Source organism: Felis catus, chromosome A2 (assembly GCF_018350175.1).
Source record: "Felis catus isolate Fca126 chromosome A2, F.catus_Fca126_mat1.0, whole genome shotgun sequence".
NCBI classification, from domain to species: domain Eukaryota; kingdom Metazoa; phylum Chordata; class Mammalia; order Carnivora; family Felidae; genus Felis; species Felis catus.
In genome coordinates this window covers 114,135,932-114,160,602 of record NC_058369.1, presented here as the reverse complement: position 1 = coordinate 114,160,602, position 24,671 = coordinate 114,135,932, and the positions used below count along the sequence as shown (strand labels likewise).

The window sequence follows — 24,671 nt, the reverse complement described above, 5'->3', positions numbered from 1 at the left end:
ATGGTAAAATAAGAAAGAACAAAGGAATACTTTTTAAAAATTGGTAGCATTATTTGATTTACATACTGTCCTTTATTTGAGCTTATAGACTTCCAAGACCTTTGGGTGTTAAAAAGCCTTTTCCTTAATAAAATTATGTTATTAATTAAGGTCATTTTAAAAATAAATGTCCTTTTTTAGAAAAGTAAGCGTTTGGTAACCCTACTTCATTCCTTCAAGTCAAGATTCGCACTCTTTATTTTTGACATTCTAAATCCGGGAACCCCCACCATGAGGGATGAGGAAAGGCACATTCTTGGTTTTCTGGCAGGGCACCACTGAGGAGCTGAAAGCTCTAGAGAGACAAACTGCTGTCCTCCAGAAAGGACTGTCTTTATATGATGATAGGTACAAGCCTTTTGCTGCTAGATTAGGGTTTGGAAAATAAAGAAGGGGAAATGGTGACTGTATAGTAGTGGGTTATAACAGCCTTCTGTATCTATAGAAGACTCTGTCTAATGGCTCCTATATTGACCGGACCACCCAGCCTCCTGTCTCCTCCATCCACAGGACCACCCAGCCTCCTGACTCCTCCTTCCATAGAACAATGTGGCACAGAGACTTCTATACCCACAGGATACTCTAGCATAGCGAGCTGGTGAACTCAAAGAACAGTGTGTGTGAGCGTCCACCACGTTCAGCAGTGTCATACTTAATCTAAGACCTTAACTCCCATTTTTCTCCAGTGAAATTCTTAAGTCTGTTTTTTTTCCTTTGGTGGTCTATGTGCCTGGACTATGGCCAACTTTCTGTACTGGGCTGATTACACACACGGGTACAGACAGGATGGCCGGAAAACAGGAGAGTGTGGTGAGGGCAGAGAACGGTCATCAGTCTCAGCAGGCAGAGCTTGCCCAGCACCTTCCCAACACATTGAGCTCACACTCCTACCTACCACCACGCATGTGTTCATGAGTCTAGGCTCACGTGATTTTCGGGTTGGTGGCGTGGTGTGTTTCATCACCCTACAGAGGTTGGTCTTAAATCAAGTTAGTTCAGAAAGTGTAACTTACCTGGCACCGTTCTCTGTAGGCAGAATTCATAGGACTCTTACTTTACATCAAAATTGGCTGACCACTACATTGCCAAGATCATTTTGGTGATAAATCTGTGATTCACTCAACTAAAATGCATTTGTTCTCTAGTGGAGAAGAAAACCAAAAAAGCTCCTATCCTCGTAGAGTATACAGGGAGATAGAGGCAGAGACATGAGGAAGCACAGTGGAGGGTAAGCCATGGCAGAGGGTAAGCCAATAAATGTACAAATAAAGAGCTGTCTTGAAAGTAAAGTTTGCTGTAAGTAAGAGTAACAGGGGTAAATTCATTTGAATTGGATCTTCAGTGAGCCATTTTTGAGAACAGACACAGATATTTTTTGAGAACAGGCACACTATTCCAAGAAGCAGGAAGAGGCCAGCACAGACAAAGATCCTGTGGGCATGAAAGACCTTGTGTTCCAGAAACTTTCAGTGCAACTGGTGGAAGAGGGTGGGAGGTAGGGGAGGGAGTAGCAAAGGAATAAGCAGGGGGAGACAGGCAGGACCAGATCCAGAGGGCTTGGAAATGGTATTCAATTTTTCACTTTGTCCTAAAAGCCAAAGGAATCCATTAAAGTGTTTTAAACTCTCAAGTGTATCATATAATTCAATTTACATTAAAAAAAAGTCACTCTGGCTGCTGAGAGGATAATGGATTATGGGGGAAGTACAAAAGCAGACCGAAGAGGTTGTTACCTTAGAAGCCAAGTGAGGAGGGAAAACAGCAGTTTATGGGAGCTCAGGGAGAGTTGATCCAAGACCTATTTCAAAAGTTGTGTGCAATGGCCTGGCTTGAGAACACGGGGCCTGGATCAGTCTGTTGCAGTCTGAACCTGGCTCAGACTTTAACTGTGTGTCCTCACAGGCTAACTTCTTTAAGTTGCGGCTCCTTTTTTGTTTGTAAAAGGGGAGGAAGGTAGTTGTACCAATACATAACAGTTTTATTGTTTTTTGAAGATTCAGAAAAATGGCCTACCAAAAGGCCTAAGCACATTCTCTGACATATAGTAGGCATTCAGATGTGTTCAATTAATAAATGGGTAACCTAAGAGTGCTTTTTTGTCTGTTTCATTCACGTTTCCAACTTTATAGCCTCTCTTTTGAATGCTTTGTAGTTAGAAGCTTTTGAAGGTGAAAAGATGATAATCATGATGATGATGAAGACCACGACGACTCTAGTCTAGGGAGAGAATATCTGGGGGAGTTAGGTGATCATTGTGGTGGCCTGGCTTGATGGACTGGTGGGAAGGTGGCCATGTTTGGAAACTGGGAAGATGAGAACACCATCAGCTAGGAGGGAGGTGATCAGGAATAGAGAGATCTCTGCTGTCAACATCCTACTCACACAACTTTACCTGGTTTATATCCTAGAGAAGGAAAAACCTCCTAGAGAACACGGGAAACATACAAAACAAGATGGAGGAGGGGATGGGTTGAGGAGAGGGGAGATCATGCCTGTGGCCTCTGTGAAGGAGAAATGCACGTGTGCTGTAAATTGTGCTTGAGAAAAACCCTGTGCAGTCACCTAATCCCAACTCCGGACTCTCACTCAAAGTAACACAGGATGTTATTCTTTAGAAAGCACTTGGGAGATTACAGAAGGAAATGTGCCTTCTGAGAAGGATCAAAGTAAGATCGAACAGACCAAGTGAATTCCAAGTTTATTTATAGATATGATTTACAGGAACCTGGCGACAAGAAGCAGAACTGGCCCCCAGGTTTTAGCAGCCATGTATGTGAGGACCTACAACAAAGAAACCAATGGAAATATGGTTCCTGCTTGGCTGTGATGCCTTCTAATTTAAATCCCGTTTACATCTGGAAACATGTGGCCAAGTCTGGAAGACGTGTGCCATCTATTTTTAGTGCAAAGATTCTGGGATATCTGTAGGAGCCTTCTGACCATGAGAGATCCTGAGGTCCCCTGGACAGTGTGGACTTTGGAGTTGTACAGGGGTGTGAATCCTGGCGTTGTCATTTCTTACCAGTATAACCTTGATCAAGTCACTTTGCCTGTCTGAGCTTTACTGGCATGGTGGAGATAGCTTGAATGATGACTGGAAACATTACATGGCAAAATCTATATACAGAGGTGCGCGGTGACCAGATGTGCAATCTTTTCAAGGTGAAAAATTCTGCACTTCAGGAAGTCTAACCTACGTATCTAGGTGTGAGTGTGTCCATGTCTGCATGCACTTGAACAAGCTCATCTCAGGTGTTTGCCCACAAAGAGTCAGAGGCTATGGGTGACCCGCACTAGGAATGCTGTGCAGGCATGGTAGCCTCATGTGAGGCTCAAGGAAAGACCCTTGGAAAGATACTGACCTGAGTTGCCTCTAGTTCATGAATAATTACCCTGGGCATCATGTAAGAGACTGATTAGATGTAAGAGACTAGTGACAGGGAAACCAATTTCAAGGTTATTATGTGCTGTAGACTCAACTGTGTCCACCCACCCACCCAAATTCCTAGGTAGAAGCTCTTGCTCCCAATGTGATCATGTTTGGAGACAGGGCCTTTGGTGAGTAATTAGGTTCAGATGAGGTCATGAGGTTGGTCTTCACAAAGGGATTAATGCCTTTATAAAAAAGATACAAGAAAGCTTTTTCTGGTTTCTCTCTGCCAGGTGAGGACACAGCAAAAGAACACCTGCCTACCAGCCAGGAAGAGGGTCCTTGCCAGAACTTGACCATGCTGGCACCCTGACCTTGGACTTCCAAAACCAAATTTCTATCGGTTAAGCCATGTAAGGTATTTTGTTATGGCAGCCCAAGCTAAGACACTGTGACTGCCCAGGACAATCTAATGATGATACATTCCTGAATAAAGGCTGTAGGGATAGGGGCTGGGGGGATGAGTAGAGGACAGATGTGACAGCTGTTTTGTGATTGAAAGGATAGGTATTGGATATAGAAATAAAGAATGATGTCTCCCTGTATTTTCACTAGAACAACTGGAAGGAATGTGAGTGTCCTCAAGGATAAGGCAGGGTACTGAGGAAGAAGAGCAAATTAAGGGGTGGGGCGGAGGAAGAGCTGTGTCTCTGACACGGTGTGACCGTCCCCTGGAAGCACACACTACTGGCACTGCTCCAGAGGCAGGTGGAAACCCTGAGCCGTGAGCTCGGAACAGAGATCTGGGGCAAGGCTAGGGGTGTGGCGTCGTCAGCCAATGTGAGCGCTGCCAGCCTAGAGGAGCATGCCTGAACAACACTCAGGCTTAGAAGACATCAAGGCAAGTGGCAGAGATTTATGATAATGTTAAAAAAAATAAACAAACACAGGAATCAAAATTACAATGCCCTCCCGCCACAGGTAAAACTGGTTCCTTAAATTATTTCTGTAAACAACTGCCAAACATACCTGATCTTGCAGCAGAGTGCCTCCGAACGCCCACACACAAGCAAAGACAAAGAAGACTTCATAAACCTCTTTTGGGCTGTCAGAGGGTACACTCTCAGGGGTCAACAAACATTCCAGAAGGATACAAATAGTCTAGTGAACAAGAAATAGCCATTCATTTAGGGCAATAAATCCTTAATAGCAAAATAAGATCATAGGACATATTAACAAATCCACTTGTTCCTTAAGAGATTGTAGAATTTCCCCCAATCTGTGATTTGTTACATTGAGAGAAACAGAAGTTAGAGACTCAGATTTCTAAACCAGTAGTGGAAACCTTCGCCATTTTTGACAAAATTGATCTTCTCAACAATAAACTATTTTGAAAACGACGCTCTTATCCAATTTATCATCACTGTAATGAATGCAAATACACATAAGCAAAAAGAAATACAATGGAGCATATATCTAAGCTCTCTTTTGTTATAAACAGGGACTCATAGAATACCTAGTATTCTATAGCTCATTTCTCACCTAAAAAAATCCTAAAGACATCTTACCTTATCAATAAGAGCTGCCCTATAGTATCACTGGGAATGGGTGCCTAAGATTCCACTTGACAGAAAGGCATTTATTTATTCATTTCCCTCTTGGACATTTAGGCAACCCACTTTCCCTGAGTGCTTTGGCAATGGGTTTTTCCCACCTGTTGAATAAATTTAGCAAGTCAGACTTGCAGCCTTGACCTGTGACATTTTTTTTTTCTGGACACCAGACTGAATTTAATCTTCAAGAAATGTTACTCAAGAACTTGTGAGACAGCAGTGTGGTCTGTTGGTCAGAAACACACCCCGTGTTCAGGACAATCAGGCCAGTAATGAAGGGAACATGGCAGCTTGCAAAAGCCTTTCCCAAATGTAGCAATCATCAGTAGTGAACAACATGTTTTTGAGCTAGTTCTCTGAAGCACAAAAACAGTTGTCATTTAGTAGCATTATCACAGACTCTCATAACTCGTGGTCCCCTTCCCCTGGTTTCTGAAGGCAGCAAAAGATTTTATCTATCATTTGGAAAGCAATGCAAGCTGTGACAAAACAAGTCAGGACTGTGCGTGCGTCTTTCTTTCCCACCCAGGAAAACTGGGGAAAATCCATAGTAACACGGAAAAAAAGGTCCTGGAAATAGTTTGGAAAGGTTTTTAATTTTAAAAAGTTGAGCACCTGTTACCTTTCTCAGTCTACTCTCTTGATTTCTACTATGTTATATGGTTCTGTATTGCCAATTTGAAAGAATCTTCTATTAGAAATAAACATTAGCAGTGTGCTATGAAGAAAGAATAATGTAAAAATGGTGAGGTTTTGCTATTTCTGAGTAAAGCCGTGATGGTTTGAGGAACCATGAAAATCGAAACAAAAAAAGACTGACTTCCATGTGACGTCATCCACTGATCTGAACATTCTAATAATGGACAACTTTTCTACTTTCTCCCAAACACAGTAGCTGGAAAACACTTTGAGCTCTGTGTCAGGAATTGGCAAAATCAGACTTCAGTGCATATTGTGAAAGAGCTAATACACCTCATCAAAATTAAGGCCAATATATTTCACGCACTGGAAAACATACTACATGAATTTCTCAAAGTAGTCGTTTGAAGAGACTCCCTTTTGTACTCATTTCTGTCTCACATTTTGTCCTTACAAGTAATCACAGAAAAGAGACTGGTGTATAAAACAACAGCTGAGAAGGAGCTCCGGATAAAATGCCATTTTGGAACAATACGGAAGGAGGAAGTGAGAAGGAAAGTCATATTAATTCCTACTGACCTATTTTCACACTACCCTTGAATGAAAAAAATTCACACTACAGAGAATCACACAAATACGTAAGTCAACTTGAGAAAGAACACAATCCTGCTTTTGCAAGTACTACACCAGAGGAAGTCTAATTAGGCTAACCACATAATTAATTCATTATGAATAAATTCAGACCTGCTTTCAGAAATAAATTATACCTCAGATAATTACTGTTGAAGACTATCGTTTATTTAATTGGTGTGTGAATTATCCAAAAACCTGAACTTTCTCTTCTTATTACGCTTGTGACTATTTCTCATTTAGCTTCGAACAAATCTGGTAACACAGGAACTTAATGGTAACAAAGTACTCTGAAACCAATTTTGCTCCTAGTGGAAAAAAAAATAAAAGATTTCTAATTGTAAACCTTTTGTGAAGTTTTATACTTCTTAAGGCTGGGGATTGTTTGTCTTCATGCTGAGATTAAGATCACAACCTTCATTTCTGTGTGCTGTGAATTATTTTCATTTGCTTCCATGACAACCTATCATATACACCCTTCAGTCTTACCAGCTGTCTCCGAATGAGGATCAGAACAGACATGTTCCTGGAATATTATAAACACTCCATAGAGTATGATCTGACTTTATGAGTATTTGGGGGAGATGGAGAACAGAAAGGTAGGATAGTGTGGGAGGGCTATGAATGGTTGAGCTCAGAAGCTTTCTCTTGCTCACTGGCCAACATCTTTAGTTACTGGATTTACTGTAGTCGAAAAAACACTGAGCACCTTCTCTGGGCCAGTGACTTAGGAGACAAAAAAGAAATATGGCTGCTGCCACTGTGTTCTTTTTCTACTCCAGTAACTTGAAGGAACCCAATAATTAAGTAAACACACACCTGGCCGCTACTATGCGTGAGGAACTATGTAAATATCTGGGGACATACAAGGGGGCTTCTGCCTTCTGGACAACAGTCTCATGAAAAAACAGACTATCGTCCAGGTGATCATGGAAAGGAATAGGTGTGTCACAGAGATTTGCCAAAAGCACTCAGGAACACGGACGGAGCTATGGGAAGAGAGTTGGAATAACCCGACAACCCCCCAAATCTTTCCATCTTCTTTGTCAAACAAAAGCTGCCATTGCCTTGATCGAGCCCCACTACCGCATCAGGACTGGAATGTAAAACGGGGTGACCAGAGTCAAACCTGCACCAGGCTGTTCTCTGGAATTGAAGTGATGGTTTTAAAGCTTGTTCTCAGCTTATCCAAGCATGCAGGGACATATTTATCAAAAAGAATAGTTAAGTTGGCCTTTTCTGATTGATGCCGCCTTCTGTCTATCCAACTGGCCACATACCTGAAAAAGAACATAGAAAAGCTTTTATTGAACACTAGGCTTGAAAAGCAGAATTTCACCAACTCAAAAGCTTCCCCCCCCGCCCCTCCCCCCCCCAGCTTGGTGCCACACTTCAGGGACATGTTTAGTGAGTTCATTCTCTTTCTCAAACTGCAAATATTTTTAAATGACCCCTTAAAAACTTGTTTTAAAGGCCACTTTTGCATTAATGAAAAGAATGTAAAAGAAACTCCTAATAGCACTTAGAAGCCAAACATAATAGAGTATAAGTAGGCCATTACTGAGCATTTATAAGGAGGTTGCAGTGTGTCATTTCCTAAGGGACTGAAACTATTTCATAGGGTAGGCCTTATTTATGAAAACAGCTTGGGATTTTTCTTGATTAATCTTGGCATCAAGTATTTAGTGATGACAAACCAGTTACAAATAAAAAGGTGAAAATTCCCTAGGGGCTATTTCCAAGTCCCTCCTTTTCCACTGGACTGGATCTAACTCGAACCCGATAGGCCGATAATATATTTCCACTAAGTGGTTCTGAAATGGTATCTCATGCTCGGGTACATGTGTGTTAATCTGAAGCTTCAAGAATGTTATCAATTTTGATACGTTAATATCCCCCAACATATTAATAAAATCATACTTATCAGTAAAATGAAACATAGCTTCGTAGCTCCTACAGTAGTTTCTAGGGTGAAGTATGTGAAGTTAAATGAAAAAAAATTGCTCGAAAAGTTCTCATCTAATAGGAGGTAGTGATAATAAATACATTTAGCTGCCAGCAGAGAAGCTATACAATTACAGCTTTACTTTGCTATATAAGCAAACCAGATTTCACAATTTTAGTAACAGAAGAAATTAAGGTAAGATAATTATCTTATAAAAGGCTCCCTTTGATTTTTACAAAATGCCATGATAGGGTTCTATGGACTATTCAATCACGCTTCCTCTAAAGTGAGATTTATAAAATATCAGCTGTCAAAACTTTTTCAGGTCTAAGAGAAATTGTCTTCAGTTCAAGTCCGGTTGCATGACAGTAACTTGAGAGAGCATCTCTGGGTGGTGGAGACAGTGGGCACCAAGGAACAATGGAAAACAAGCGTCATTCCTAGAGGTGAAGGCCCAAAGGCTGCATCTACCTCTCAGCTACTGCAACTGCACAGCCGCTGCCAGAAACAGAATCTTAGTGTCCAGAGCTCACTGAGGCAGTGGGGGTGGCAAGAGGACCGCTCGGCAAGACAGAGCTCTGAAGTCAGACAGCCTGGATTTGTATGCCCGCTCTACCGTTTTTCACCTGTTACCTTGGGTGAGTTACTTAACCTGTCTGTGCTTCAAGTTTCTCATCTAAGGAGATGATGATACTACAGATGTCCTAGGACTGTTCTGAGAATTAAATGATCTCTCATGTATAAAGTACTTATTTATTTACTTTCGAGAGAGAGAAAAAGCACATATGGGGGAGGGGCAGAGAGAGAGAATCCCAAGCAGACTCTGCACAGTCAGCATGGAGCCTGGTGCGGGGCTCAAGCCCATGAACCGTGAGATCGTGACCTGAGCCCAAACCAAGAGTTGGACGCCCAACCGACTGACCTACGCAGGCACCCCTCTCATGGATAAAGTATTTAGAGTACTGTCTGACACAGAACAAATTCTCCATAGATTTTATCCAGCAAAGGATTGGTTGAATTCAGAGAACTGTGTTCAGATCCTGGCTCAGCCTATCTGTATATCTCCTAAAGGCAACAGAGTCCAACAGGGCACCAGAGTTGGCAGCGAGTGCTCTGATGGGTAAAACAAATTCAACCTCTACCCCCTGGGTCTCTGGTCTCAGGGGGAGCAGAAGCCTATGCAGGGATAACTGGGAGGTGAAGCCTCAAAAGAGCCAGAGAAGGGAGAAATGACTTTGCACTAGGGGGGCAGGTAAAAACTGCTTCACTGACCCATACTGGCAGTAGCCAAAGTCTCAAAGAGAAAACCTATCAGGCCCACAAGCAATTGTTGCCCTTGTATCAATTACCTCCACAAAGAAGGACATGAGTTCAACCCTACTAGGAGACATGGTAAAAGCTGATCTTGCACACCCCCATCAAAAGGCCCCAAACGACCTCTGCTAGGGGTCAACCATCCCAGAGAGCATAGGGAGTAAAAAAGTCTATGTCAAATATCAACAGTTTAAAATTTCATGTATAAATTATTGATACATTTTCATGGTTTGTAATAAAAACAGACGTTGAGGGACACCTGGGTAGCTCAGTTGGTTGAACGTCCAACTCTTGATTTTGGCTCAGGTCACGATCTCACGATTCACGGGACTGAGCCCTGCGTCTGGCTCTGTGCTGACAACGTGGAGCCTGCTTGGGATTCTCTGGAGCACTCTCCCTCTGCCCCTGCCCTAGTCTCTCCCTCTCAAATAAACATTTAAACTGACAATTTCTGATACTTAGCTGTTTTTTTAAATACATAAAACAAAATAAACACTGAAAAATAATGAATTTAGAAGCAGGCACTATTATCTTTGGCAACAGAAAAAAACTGAAGATACAGATCTTTGTTGACAATTCTTTCCACTTTATTTCATTAAAAAGTTCCTTATGGTTTTTAAAAGATGCTATGCATTTGAAGATGACCAAATGACTTACTGCTATTATGACATACAATTGAAAATGACATATGAAAATAACAGGTTTATTTCTTACCTACATAAGAGGTCATTGGTGCCCCTGCCTCAGGAAGAAGCCACACTGTGATGCCTTAATGCATCACCTTCATGTCAATATCCAGGTCCCTAAGAGAATCTTTACTTTGTGCTCATTTGCAAATGTGTTCCGTATCATCAACTGTGTTGCCCTTCCCTTCTCCAGAAGTGCCATTCATATACCCCATCAAGTCTAAAACCCTCTAGTTTGGAAACCGCCCAGATATACTAGGTTACTCATTAGTCTGGGAATGGAATAGTGTCATGTAGGAGAGGTGGAACTCATAGGAGCTCTCTCTATAACATGCCCCCCATCAGCAAGCTGCAGGTTGCTCTATCATTCACTGTGGCCTGGAAAATTGGCAGGGGTTAGGATGTGTTGACTGGCAGTGTATGTCAATGATTTCTGCATTGATATGTTCACAAATATATATAGTATGCAAAGATGGAGGATGGGATTTCCGGAGTAGAAGACAGTGAGCTCAGCCAATGCAGGAGAGACTGATACTAATACTAAGTATTAGTCCAAAAAACTAATACAAATGCAAGTAATAAAGGAGTAAGTGTGATCTAAAGATGTGGCTCCCAAAACTTACCTTCCAGTAATCTCTTGGAATCAGACTATATTCCAGAGATATTCCGACCTTTTCCTATCATCCTCTTTAAGGTAATACGTAGTTTGGTAGATCTTATTTTCAATTATGTATGCTTAAATAATTTTAAGTTAAGCAACTTAAAGAATTATGAATGAATTTAAATAAGTCACTGCCCGTTTGCTTTTCCTTTTCTACACATTAATCCCTTGCTAACTGGAAAAAAAATCTTGCTCATAGTTTCTAGAAATTTTCTTCCAATTCCTGTTCTTTCTCGATTTCTCAAGATCTCAACAGACATATATGAACTCTCCAGTATTTGTCTAGTAGACTTAAGACTCGGAGGTAAAGTAAAATAGTATTTGATTTCTATAGCCAATCACATGGTGATGTGATTTTAAGGTTGTTATCTGACATGGTAAGTTCCATGTCTGTTAAGTGTGGATATAAAATTATTTTTTATAGTTCAGAGAATTTAAACAAACATATCTAAGAAGACTACCTGATACTGGCACTACCTTTAGGTCTTAAATGGAATCCCAGAAGTGTATTATCAACAAAATATTTTACCATCTCTTCTATCCACAGTAACCTAGCATTTCCCACAATAAGAATTAAAGAAATATATTTCCAATTGTGCTCACTCAAAAAGCCTAAAAGCAATGACCTATCAGTAGCAATGAGTACACTAAACATCCCTATACTGGATTCTAAATACTATTCCTTATACAAAGGTGGTTTCCTCTGGATCCCTGGAGAAATCACTGAATCCAGCGAGGGTGAAGGAAGAATGAAATGAGTCAGAAGCATTTTGGTTAGCCAGAAAGCCAAGCACTCAAAGATCTACAATGACAGGTGAAAAAGAACATGTAAGGGGCTGGCCGGAAGGGGCTCTTGATGGCAAATTTGAGACAAAGTGAGCATCTAGCCAGGAAAATGATGGTAATGAATTATAACCCACTGAACTAAAAGAAACCATGAACAGAAAATGATACCTATGAAAAAACAAAGAGGGAGAGATAAAGTGAGAGAGAAAAAGAAAGGAAGGGAGAGAGGAGTGGAAGGGAGGAATTTAAGAGGAAAGAAGAGGAGGAATTCTTTATAGGAAAATGTCACTTCATATACATAAATACAATGAATGAATTAGGAAGTCACCACTTTGCAACCACCAATGGGTCACTCTTACAGGCATCTGGCTTGTTTCCCTGAAAACTGTAAGTATCTTGAAAGAAAAGGTTGGGCGGGGTGGGGGGTGGATATGCTACACCAAGACAGAAAATACAGACAAGTAAATGCAATGCATGATGATCTGTGTTTTGATACTAGATTTAAAAAAAAACCTATAGAAGAAATGTCTTAGTTAACTGAGAAAATGTGAAGAATTTGTCTTTATGGGGCCTCTGGGTGGCTCTCAGTCAGTTAAGTGTCTGACCTCAGCTCAGGTCATGATCCTGTGGTTCGTGAGTTCGAGCCCCACATCAGGCTCTCTGCTATCAGCACAGAGCCTGCTTCAGATCCTCTGTCTCCCCCTCTCTCTGCTCCTTCTCCACTCGCACTCTCTCTCAAACATTAAGAAGAATTTTTAAAAAGAAATATTATGCTTTATTAAATACCACATCAAGGAAAAATTTCTTAGGCATGTTAATTGTACTGCGTTCATGTAGGAGAATATCCTACATGGGGATAATCAAGTACTCAGTGGTGAGGGGGCGTAATGTCTCCAACTTACTTCCAGATAATTTAGCAGAAGTAAACCTAAGTAAAAAATATATGTGTGTCTATGCCTATGAGAGAGTGTACACCCAGAGAGAAAGTAAATACAGTAAAATGGTAACAATTGATAACTGTAGGGGAAAAAGGATACAGTGGACTACCACCATTTCAAATTTTCTATAATTTCAAATACTTTCAAATTAAAAGTTGGGGGGGTGGGGAAGAGACCTAAGACATCGGTTTGGAAAACTGGGTTAATAATTCTATTTCAGAAGGTAATTAAGGATTAAATGAGTCAATACGTGCAAAGGTATGATACTATTATCCCATAAAAGTAATGACGTATGCAATAAATATGGTGTAAAAGTATATCCCCCAATCTGAAAAACCCATTTTTTTGTAGTTCATTTAAAGCTTCTGGTGGTAGATGGTAAAAATGTAAAAATATCCTTTAGAGAAGATTGCCATCATTTTGGATAATGGCTCTGTGGTCACACACATGAAAATTAAAACTTACCCACTGATCTTGGATGAAACAAAGAAAAACAAACCTCAGTAAAAATAAAATCTAATGGTGAAGAAAGAGTTGTTTAACTTTCTTAGGAATGCAAATCGGGTGCCTTTTTTAATCAAGTAAGACTCTTTGACTTACTAGATAAAAGTCTTTCTTTTTTTTTTTTTTTTTTAAATTTTTTTTTTCAACTTTTATTTATTTTTGGGACAGAGAGAGACAGAGCATGAACGGGGGAGGGGCAGAGAGAGAGGGAGACACAGAATCGGAAACAGGCTCCAGGCTCTGAGCCATCAGCCCAGAGCCCGACGCGGGGCTCGAACTCACAGACCGCGAGATCGTGACCTGGCTGAAGTCGGACGCTCAACCGACTGCGCCACCCAGGCACCCCAATAAAAGTCTTTCTTGAAAAGGGCTTTACACAGCTTTCATTAGCACGAATCTCTATGCAATGCTACTGAGCCTAAACTACATAGACCTTGAGAATCATGAGGTTCATGACTGAAATCAGACCACATCCAGAGGGGGTCCCCTGAAGGAAATGGGGTGTGAGGAATGCCTCTGCAGTGTTTATGGGGGAGTCAAGGGCTAACATAGATGCTCTGTTAGCCAGCCCCCAAACCCACAAAAACATCCTAGGACACAGTCTGAATGCTACCTGGGAAAAGAATCTATCATCAGTTCAAGAACTCTCCACCTTAGACTTTTAAAAATCACTCCTTTCCCCAGATAAATCCAATAAAACACTGTTGGACACAAAAGCCTGGGCATGGCTCTACTTTGCTGTGGAGTCAAGGGATGAGACCTTCGGTGAACAACTCAGCACCCAGAAAAAGCAGTCTGGAGAAGCACGTCAGCCAAGCACGTGGCAGGAAACAGATGCCATCCTGACATCAGGATAACAGGGAAGGATTGCCAGGAGGACTACTGGCAAAGGTGTGGGCACGGAGCAGGGAAACCGGAGGGGAAAGTTTTGTGCCATGGGTAATAACCAAGGAGCGGTTAGTGCACCTGTGCCTGCAGGGACAAGGACACGAGGGACTACCAGAATGTGGAAATCTATAAAATCTTATAGAAAGATTTTAGAGGAGGGGTGAGCTGCAGTTGAGGGACACAGCCATCCTGATGTGACACCGCATGGAAAGAGCCAAGGAAGTAAATAGGCTGACCTCACTCTCCTCTCTCCCTCTCATTCCCTGACAGGGCTTCTCATGGGCCAAACCAACCAGGAGCCAGAGGGCAAGGAGCCCATTGAAGTGGCCCATACAGGACAGCCTGTGGGGGCCAGGGCAGGGGGGAGGGGTGGACAGAAGATTCTGACACCAGTAGCCCTCAAGCACGTGTTCACGTGCGGAGGTCAAACACTCTTTCCACACCTCATAGAGGGAATGCCAGAGGTGCAACACGTGCCGCCCAGGATGAATTATGCCAAGTGTAAGCATTCGAGAGCAGCAAGTGGGCACAATTTGTTCTCCATCAAAGAATTACCACCGTTCAGGTATGGATATCATATGTCTCAGTATGAACACACAAGTTTATACATTAAAGTATTTACAGAAAATGCTATATCTATATCTTGGTTTCCATATGAACTATTATTATTATTCAGTTATTCAACAAATACTGAGTTCTTAACACGTACAAGGTGTGAACAGGGTAATGTCCAACTAAAAATGACAAATCCATACAGGTGTTAATTTCATTATTTTTATTTAAAAAGTGTTTTTAATTTTTTTTTTTTATTTTTGAGACATAAAGTGAGCAGGGGAGGGCCAGAGAGAGAGGGGGCAGAAAATCCTAAGCAGGCTCCGCACTGTCAGCATAGAGCCCTACATGGGGCTCAAACTCACAACTTATGATGAGATCATAACATGAGTCGAAGTCAGATGCTCAACTAAGTCACCCAGGCACTCCTTTCATTATCTTCAAATTAGCCTACTTAATTAGCTTTAAATTTATTTGCTAATACTTCCTTCAAATGATCAGATAAAATTTTAGTTTTTATAGCTAAGACTGAAAAAAGAAATATTCACAAGAATAAAAACAAAAGCAAACTAGATTTAAAAAAAATAGGCAAAAGACTAAAATAAGCATTTTCCAGAGAAAATATGCAAATGGCCAATAAGCACATGAAAAGATGCTCAATAAGACTAATCATTAGGGAAATGTAAATCAAAACCAGAGTGAAACACCATTTCACACCCATTAGGATGACTGTCATAAAAAAGAGAGAAAATTACAAGTGTTGGTAAGAACGTGCAGAAATTGGAACCCTTGTACACCGTTGGGAGGAATGTAAAATGGTGCAGCTACTGTGGAAAACAGTACAGTGGTTCCTCTAAAAATTAAAGGAGTGTTTAGGTGGCTCAGTCAATTAAGTGCCTGACTCTTGGTTTTGGCTCAGGTCATGATCTCGTAGTTTGTGGGCTTGGGATTTCTCTCTTCCTCCCTCTCTGTCCCTCCCTGGCTTGCTCTATCAAAAAATAAATAAACATTAAAAATTTAAGAAAGTTAAAATTAAAAACAGAATTACCATATGAACTGGAAATGCCACCTGTGGGAATGTATCCAAAGTAACTGGCAGCAGGGACTCAAAGGCCTATCTGTATACTCATAGTCACAAAAACTATTTTCGATAATCAAAAGGTAGAGGGAGCCCAAGTGTCCATCAACAGAAAGATGGATAAGAAAAATGTGGTATCTACATACAATGGAACATCATTCAGCCTTAAAAAAGAAGGAAATTCTGGAGCATGCTATAACATGGGTGAACTTTGAAGGCATTATGCTAACTGAAGTAAGCCCATCACAAGAAGACAATTGCTGTATGATTCCATTTATAAGAGGCATCTGGCATATACAGATTCGTAAAGATGGAAAAGAGAAAGAGACTGAGGACAGGGCATATAGGGGAGTTCCTGTGTAATGGGTTCAGGGCTGCAGTTTGGGAAGATGAGAAAAGTTATGGAGAATGATGGTGGTGGTGGTTACCCGACAACACAAATGTATGTAATGCCGCTAAGCTGTACACTTAAAAATGGTCAAAATGGTAAGTACTCACGGATTCCAGCCCAAATCTTGTGGGTTCACATATAGGATACCAGCTCTGGAAACAGTAGCTGGGGTTGCAGTCCTTAAGTGATGAATCTCGAAGAGCAGCCTCATGGAGGGAGTAAGGGCTATGCGCTCATTGCTGGCCAAGGTCAGCACCTGGACAGAACAGCACAGCATAAAAGAGGCCCTCGGTTGTTGAGGGGCAAAAGCAATGATGCTAACTCTCTATCACAACACAAGGTACTTCTCCCATGCCCCCATCCCCAGGAGAAGTGCCAAAAGTACTCCTCTGAGTTAGAAGTGCAGTCTGAGTGAGTATCTCACTTAATCCCAGAGGAGAGCTCACTGACCCTTGAGGAACAAACTCACCAACATGGACCCATTCAGGCCAACCTTTAAATAACTGTGGTAACGACTAAAGAGATGACATGTCTAAAGAGAAGACATTTGTTCTAAGGGTGGATCTACATGAAAAGGCCTGAACACCACAAAAAATAAACTTTCTTTAGAATCTGTAATGCCACAATTATCAAACGCCCTATGGAAACTCATGCAAGTATAAAGATCTCAGACCTATATTTTATGATGAACAATGTCTTAATACAGAAAACAGTAATTACTGCTAATTTAAGGAGATGAGTCATTCTGTTCTGTAGCAACGATGATTACCTTTTTCTTTCTCCTGATCCTAACCATAGACCTTGTGTTGCTTTAAGTGGCGTCTCATGGACCTGGACCATCACTGTTTCTGTTGGAAACACTGGGTCAGCCAGGGCAAAATGCTTAGAAACCCATTATACTCATTCTGTAGCCAGAGAACTACTTAATTTCAATAGCTACATTTCATCAATTCACACAGGGCACAGACTCTTCCTTTTATTATCCAAGTATTCCATACTTAATCAAAGATAAGGGAGGGGAAAGTGGGTGATGGGCACTGAGGAGGGCACCTGTTGGGATGAGCACTGAGTGTTGTATGGAAACCAATTTGACAATAAATTTCATATTTAAAAAAAAGCAAAGATAAGATCTAATAATTTATGCCTGACTCTTAGAAAATGGCAAGGTATGTATGAACTAAGTTCTTAGATATATACCTAACTCTCTTTAAAGGTGGTTAAATCTGGGATGCCTGGGTGGCTCAGCTGGTTCAACATTCGACTTTGGCTTGAGTCAGGGTCTCCCAATTTGGGACTTTGAGCCCTGCACGGGACTGTCTGCTGGTAGCTTAGAGCTCACTTCAGATCCTCCAAACCCCTGTCTCTCTACCCATCTCCTGCTTGTACTCTCAAGCACTCTCAAAAATAAATACACATTTTTTAAAAATTAAAAAAAAATAGAGGTGGTTAAATCCATACAGCAAGAAAAATGCACCCCCGTCAATTCTTTAACAGTGAAATAAAGAGAATTACCAGCAAAGTGCCACTTTCATGGGCACAAAATAAATTTCATTCCTAAAGAATATCAGGCTTAATGATTAAAAACTAGTATTTAAATCAACAAGTGAATAAAACTCTTACTGCACTCCAGATGTGATGTTCAAGTTAGCATGGAGGTATTACTCACCTTGTTATCATCCATGACAGTGTTTAGCGACTCAATCCACATGGGATCAATATCTCCATCCAGGACTATCCATTTTGGTCCATCACGTTTAAGATTCGCTTGTTCTCGCAGAATAGATGAGAAGAGACCTATAAATTACAAGTAAGTGATCCTAATACATAATGGAGCTGAGGGCTGTTTATTTCTAAACTAAGTTACTATTATTTCTACAGGAAATTCTTTTAATAAGCAAATAAATTTGCTGTGAATTTGCTGCCTCCTTCTGATAAGTGTAATAAATACCTTTAGAGCTACACCGGGAATGCATACCAATGGGCAAGTTTCCCTTCCATGAGGATACACCTTAACTTCTCTGAGCTTCTCCCATGTGTCAAATAAAGATGACAGGAGCTTCCTTGAAGAACAGGTGTGGGGATTTATAGAGAGTAACACACACAACTCAAAACTTACACCAAATGAAGACATTATCTTTGTCCGTGTACATGTGTTCAGTATCTATTTTAGGCCAGACACTAGTTTATTTCACCTTTCTCCGTTTTTCTGTAACACTATTCATGAGATAGAATTTTGAAGCTTATTCAAAAGTGCTATACATTGTTTGAGAAATTTGGTTGTTGGCATATTACTTCACAAGATGAGAAGATGAAAGCGTTTTATTTAAAAAAAATTATTTAATGTTTATTTATTTTTGAGACAGAGAGAGACAGAGCATGAATGGGAAAGGGTCAGAGAGAGAGAGGGAGACACAGAGTCTGAAGCAGGTTCCAGGCTCTGAGCTGTCAGCACAGAGCCCGACGCGAGGCTTAAACCCACAGACTGTGCGATCATGACCTGAGCCAAAGTCAGAAGCTCAACCGACTGAGCCACCCAGGCACCCCAAGATGAAAGCATTTTAAATCCATAGTCCTCTTTGCTATCATGACTTATGTAGGCATTGTGTGTGTTACATGATGTATTTGATAGTTGCTGCTTTTTCAAAACTCAAATATTTAATATGATAAGAACAATGGTTTCAATGCACATATGTGGATGGTTTTTTTTTGCTCTGTGAAATATTTTGTGCAAAAATAAATGACAGTATGTAGAACTACCATCACCACTCATTAAAACACAACAAAAAACCCCCAGCAACCTTTTCTAATGATCCCTGATTTTAATGACTTCCATAGGTTTTCAGCATAAACTAGTATTATTCCCTTCCTGCCACAGTCCTTGAAAAAAAAAAAAAAAGATAGAAAGGCTAGGAGTAAATTGTGACTGTCCCACAGATTTAGGAGAGTGTATACATGGTAAGAAAACGGAGAATGGCAAGGTGTGCTGCTATAGACAGGATTCTCAATGAAGTCTTTTCTGATGTGACATTTGACCAGATACTTCAATAACTTAAGGCATGCAAATTATCTGTAGTGTGGCAAATGATGGAAAGACCAAGTGCAGAGGCCCAACGATGGGAAGATGCTTGGCATGTTCAAGGAAGAGCAAGGAGGCCAGAGTGTATAGATTTAATAGGTGGGAGAGCACAGAGCAGGAAATGAAATCAGAGATGGGGAAGGGGGATCTAATCACACAAGCCCTTGTAAACCTTGGATAAGGGTTGGATTCTAAGGGAGAGGGAACCCATTGAAAATTACAAGCAGGGAACTAATATTTTGAAGAGCGCCCTCTGTCTGCTGGATGGAAAATGAACTGCAGGGAGATGAGAGTTGGAGACTACTGAACCAATACAGGCAGGAGACAGTACAGGCTAATATGATAGCGGCAAAGGAGGAGAGCACTGGAACACAAACTGTATTTTAAAGGTAAAGCCTACACAATTTACTCTAAGGATGAATATAGAGTATGAAAGGGAGAAAGGACTCAAAGTATTCATTTAGTATGAATGCCAAGATTAGTGCATTTATATTGAACTGGGAAGTAACAACAACTTTTAACAAAAGGATCTGCCTGTTTGCAAAAACTTTTAGGACAACAAACATGTCCCATTAATTTTTGTCCCTGGAGCCTAAAATAGTGCCTGCCTGAAACTCAGGGTCTTGGATCAGATCCTTTATAAAAGTCTCGTGAAGTGTTCATGTTGACATCTTCCCTGGTTTACAGGGAGCCCTGACATAATTGACATGGGATAAAATACACAGTTCTGTGCGCAAACTCGCTGAATGCAAATCGACCACTTATTCAAATCTAGTTTTAATTTACTGGTTATAAATGCTCTTATGAGCTGCTACATTTCCAATAATGCCAACACATACACAATAAATCTACAACTGTGACTGAAATTGGCTAGAGCTGAGAAATGGTTTTCTGGATGAGAAAAAAAAAGAAAAGAAGAGAAAAGAAAAAATAAGAAAGAAATTTTTAGCACTTGTAAAGCGGAAATACTACTTGCCATCTTTCCATTCTCGAGTAGCGTGATGTATGAAACCAAAGAGTTCATCTGTTGTCACAGCTTTGGGGTTTAAGTCATTCCAAGTAGGTTTTTGTTTCATGTTAACATATGTTCGGTTCAGTGTTCTCAAAATCTGAAGGGAGAAGGAAAAAAAGCTCAGAAAATTAATACTCGTGTAAGGCAAATGGAAAGCAAATGGTTTCTAAAGGATTTTCTTATTCATTTTACGTTCCTACATATTCTGCATGTAGTAAGTACGGGGAAAAATTTACATGTGCACATTTACATGTACAAAGTTAATCCTACAATCTCTTAGGACCTCTTCACCTGATTCTTTGAACCATGCGTACTAGAGGAAGTCGCTGTATCATTTGAGGTTTTAAACCATGTGTGCAAATAAGTAAATAAGTGTTCCTGTTCATGTTATTAAAATCCACTCTGCTCTTATGTAGGATGCATCAGAATCGCTTACAGGATGTTAAGACACAGATGGCTGGACCCAACCCAGAGCTTCTAATATTCAGTAGGGCTAGGATGACTAAGAATTTGCATTTCTAATAACGTCTGAGGTGGGACCTGTGATGCTAGTCCGGGCGTGCTTGGACACCTAGTGACCCAGAGCAACAGTTCTCAGCGTCTCAGGAGATGCTCCAGACATGACAAAGAGGGCATGCGACACAACAGAAGCCACGGACGCTGCTCAGTGTCCTATAATGAACACAAAGGACAGCCTCCGTGACAAAGAGCTATCCGACCCAAAGTGTCAACAGTGAATGAAGCTGAGAAACTCTGATCTAGATAATGGAGAAAAAGAAGCTTTGAGGATAAGAATTCACAGGACAGGTGCTTTCTCTATGTCAGTTTAATTAATTGACATATTCACCCAAATATGTGCCCCACCTACCCTCTTTGCTTCCTCTGAGAAGCTGTGGCTTTTATTTCAGATATTCCTCATCCCGATCTACTCACAGGGGGTTGAAGGACTAATAAACAACTGCCAAATAGTTGGGAAGGGCAAGAGTTGCTAAGTAACGTGGCCTGAGCTTCCGTGTGCTGGTTCTATCAGCGTAAGTAAAGGTTGAATAGAACAGAACCAGTGAAGATGAGATGAAAGAAATTGAATGCCTTAGGAATATTAAGCTTATATTTTTAGAAACCATTAATCTACTGGAAATTATAGAATTTAATTTTATCCTTCCCTGAACCATGGCCCTCATCTGAAACTTACTCTAACAAAATAATTACAGGTCTACCAGTTATCTACTTTAATATTTCAATTATTACATTTTTCACAAGAAAAATCACAAAACTGTGCCTCCCTTTGCAATTGTTCCAGTTTGGGTTCCGATCTACATACTGGCAAGTTCTACACACACCCATGGTCTAAAACCTCATATGCCCACTCCACGATTATTTTTAGTCTTTGGCTACTAAATATGTTCATACCCAAGCACCCTGAATTAAAATGCACGCAATTCTGCATATAGTGTCTGCCAACCAAGAAAATAAGTACGTTGCCAGGATTGTCAGTGGGACCAAACAAAATCAAGCAGTGAAGTAAAAATGAGGATAATAATACCCAGCATATATCATCACTGTGCACAGTAAATCACATATAATGTACCTAGCATAGCACATAACAGGGACCCCCACAATGTGGGTTTGGCTGCCTCTCTGTCTTTTTGTTTTCTTTTGCCCCTATCGAGGGCTATATTTCTGAGCAAGTACTGAAGGAAAATATTTGGGTCTTTCTTAGTAATATGGGAATGAGAATCTAAAGCAACTTGGGAGAGATAAAAATGTAGGTTTCATAAATATGGAAAGCCCCGTCTTCTCTCAGCTTTTCTATCTGAACAGAAGGTTCTATTTGTTACCTTCTCCCTGCCCCTAATAAGAAAAAAAAAATAGTGCAAATTGATGAAAAGGCAGTATTAGAGTCTCACATTCTACCTCAAAATTATGGAGGAATTCAATGAAGGGAACTCTTAGAGAGAATTAAAAATATGTCCGGCCAAAATCTGTTCCTTGTGTGGCTGAAAACCAGCAGGCAATTCACCATACCTCACTCTTTCCTGTGCCTGCATTTCCAACCACGAACACGGAGTGCCGCACGGTCAACAGTTCCTCAAGCTGGGCGACCTGCAGACCAAACAGGCAGTCGTTGGTTCCTTTCATGAGTTGGTGATTTAAAAACAAAACAAAACAAAACACAAGAAACAAACAAGCAAAAATCCCTACCCATTTTTGCTCAATTCTTTCCTTACAACCCAAGAAAGCTCCCACTTACAAAATGATGGTCCAGGAAAGTTAACATAGATGACAACCACAGCTTTTCCTGGATCTCCCCAAGAACAGCATGAGAGTAAGAGTGACGAAAAACCAGGACTCAGTGAGTCACTGATGCAGGCAGAAGTGAAGTACAGTCTAGTACTTTGGACGTGGTAGGAATTACTTACAAAATCAAGGAGTCTTCATGAAGTGTTGAACAAAAACCATACACGGCTAATCACCTACAAGTGAGTAATGGCTTATATCCTTTAAAATATCTAAAATAGATACTTTATGTGTATTTTAATGTCCATGTATTTACTACACCCAAAGTGAGCGTGCATATGCACAAGCCTTTGATAAGTCAGATATCATATATGTTGACACTTTTCTCCCCATTAAAGGCACATACTAATGATTTACTTCCCATGTTCTCTAAGATGGAAAGAAAAGAGCAATGTTAATTTTTGATGCATGTCACCAAGAGCAACCAAGAAATTTTATCAACTAATGAGAAGTAGGCTTACATTTAAAACCATGACTTAATAAAGGACCAAGCACCATGGTGTTTAACCAAGCATGTAGGTGGCTCAGTCAGTTAAGCGTCTGTCTCTTGGTTTCGGCTCAGATCACGATCTTACACTTCGTGAGTTCAAGCCCTCCATGGGGCTCTGCACTGGCAGCACAGAGCCTTCTTGGGATTCTCTTTCCCTCTCTGTCTGCCCCTCCCCGATTCATGCTCTCTCAAAATAAATAAAGTAAAAAAATAAATAAAAAATAAAACCAGGACCCAATCATATGTTCCTTCTCACAGAGTGTAACTATAAAATAATTATTTATAATTACCGGAGTAAAGCAGGGCCTATTAGAATGCTTTAAAGAATATGGGGCGCCTGGGTGGCGCAGTCGGTTAAGCGTCCGACTTCAGCCAGGTCACGATCTCACGGTCCGTGAGTTCGAGCCCCGCGTCGGGCTCTGGGCTGATGGCTCAGAGCCTGGAGCCTGTTTCTGATTCTGTGTCTCCCTCTCTCTCTGCCCCTCCCCCGTTCATGCTCTGTCTCTCTCTGTCCCAAAAATAAATAAACGTTGAAAAAAAAATTAAAAAAAAAAAAAGAATATATTATGATTATGTAAAAGTCAGTGTAATACGTGAGTTAATGTTTTGGCTAACGATACTTAAATACAGTAAATCTCACTGCAAATGTCATGGGCTGCTGTGAAAAGCACATGCGCCATTTACTTTAAGGATGAAGCTCTCCTCAGGCTGCAGGTGAAGCTCCAGGGTAGACTGCCTGACAATCTGTTCAAAGTGCGGTGCTCTCTGCCGAGGTACGTCCAGGGCTGGAAACAGGTCACCAACCAGGCCCAAAAACACGGGGATGTCGTCTGTCACTATTTTAGGCATATTGAAGTCCCTTAATGCTCTCATGAGTACCTAGGAAGAAAACAGTGTATTTAAATGGCCAATACAAGGTGTACCAGACATCTTCAAAACTAAAAATGCTGTTTTTTTATTATTTAAAAAAAATTTTTTTAATGTTTATTTATTTTTGAGGGAGAGAGAGTGCGAGTGGGAAAGGGGCAAAGAGAGAGGAGACACAGAATATGAAGCAGGCTCCAGGCTCCACGCCGTCAGCATAGAGCCCAATGTGAGGCTTGAACCCACAAACTGTGAGATCATGACCCGAGCCAAAGTCGAATGCTTAACCGACTGAGCCACCCAGGCACCCCTAAAAATGCTGTTTTTAAGTCTTGCATCTAAAGCAAGGCTTTAGGCATGGGATATGGATACTGGTCTCTGTTAGGTTGGCATTCTATGTACGGGGAGGCTAAATGCGTAGAAGTGCACAGAGCAGCACACGAGAAGTCTCTGCTGGTATCACAAACTTCAGACTCAGGTCGACGAGGAGGCCCTGTTCCTGCAACAATCTGCCCTGATCTTGACAAAGGGTCTGAGGCCCTTCTCTCCTTAATCCTCAAACTCCAGGATATAAATGAACTAAGCCCATCAGATCATTTTGTTCAAGAGAATCTCTAAGAACTTCGGAATAATAAATGTAACCACTTTTAGTTTGGGTATTTGTTGTGTATTGGCTGAAAACCGAAGAAGGCTTTAGATTTTAAAAGCAGTAACTTGAACATCAGGATTTTTACAGAAAGACGTAAGCGATCCAACAACAACAACAAAAGAAAAATCCAAGAAAATCTCGGTCCAATCATGAATTATGACTGAGAGGAAAAGAAAGTATTACAGAAGTAGAAAATCACGTAAGCATCCTTTAATGTGAAAAGAAATTCATCGATCTGTTTTCTTCAA

General features: G+C 40.8%; 1 protein-coding gene across 11 annotated transcripts in view; it reads right to left on the bottom strand.

Annotated features, from left to right (window-relative positions):
* Positions 1–24,671, bottom strand: part of DNAH11 (dynein axonemal heavy chain 11) — a 372,548-nt gene that overhangs the window by 179,920 nt on the left and 167,957 nt on the right. For 10 of the 11 annotated variants that reach the window (XM_045052477.1, XM_045052478.1, XM_045052472.1 and 7 more), the window contains 7 exons: positions 23,595–23,789; positions 22,148–22,225; positions 20,087–20,219; positions 17,701–17,828; positions 16,142–16,290; positions 7,421–7,571; positions 4,439–4,570 (listed from right to left, as the gene is read on the bottom strand). In XM_045052477.1, the coding sequence (XP_044908412.1) occupies positions 4,439–4,570; positions 7,421–7,571; positions 16,142–16,290; positions 17,701–17,828; positions 20,087–20,219; positions 22,148–22,225; positions 23,595–23,789 (966 nt within the window). The remainder of the gene's footprint in view (positions 1–4,438; positions 4,571–7,420; positions 7,572–16,141; positions 16,291–17,700; positions 17,829–20,086; positions 20,220–22,147; positions 22,226–23,594; positions 23,790–24,671) is intronic. The other variant, XM_045052473.1, reaches the window with a different exon arrangement.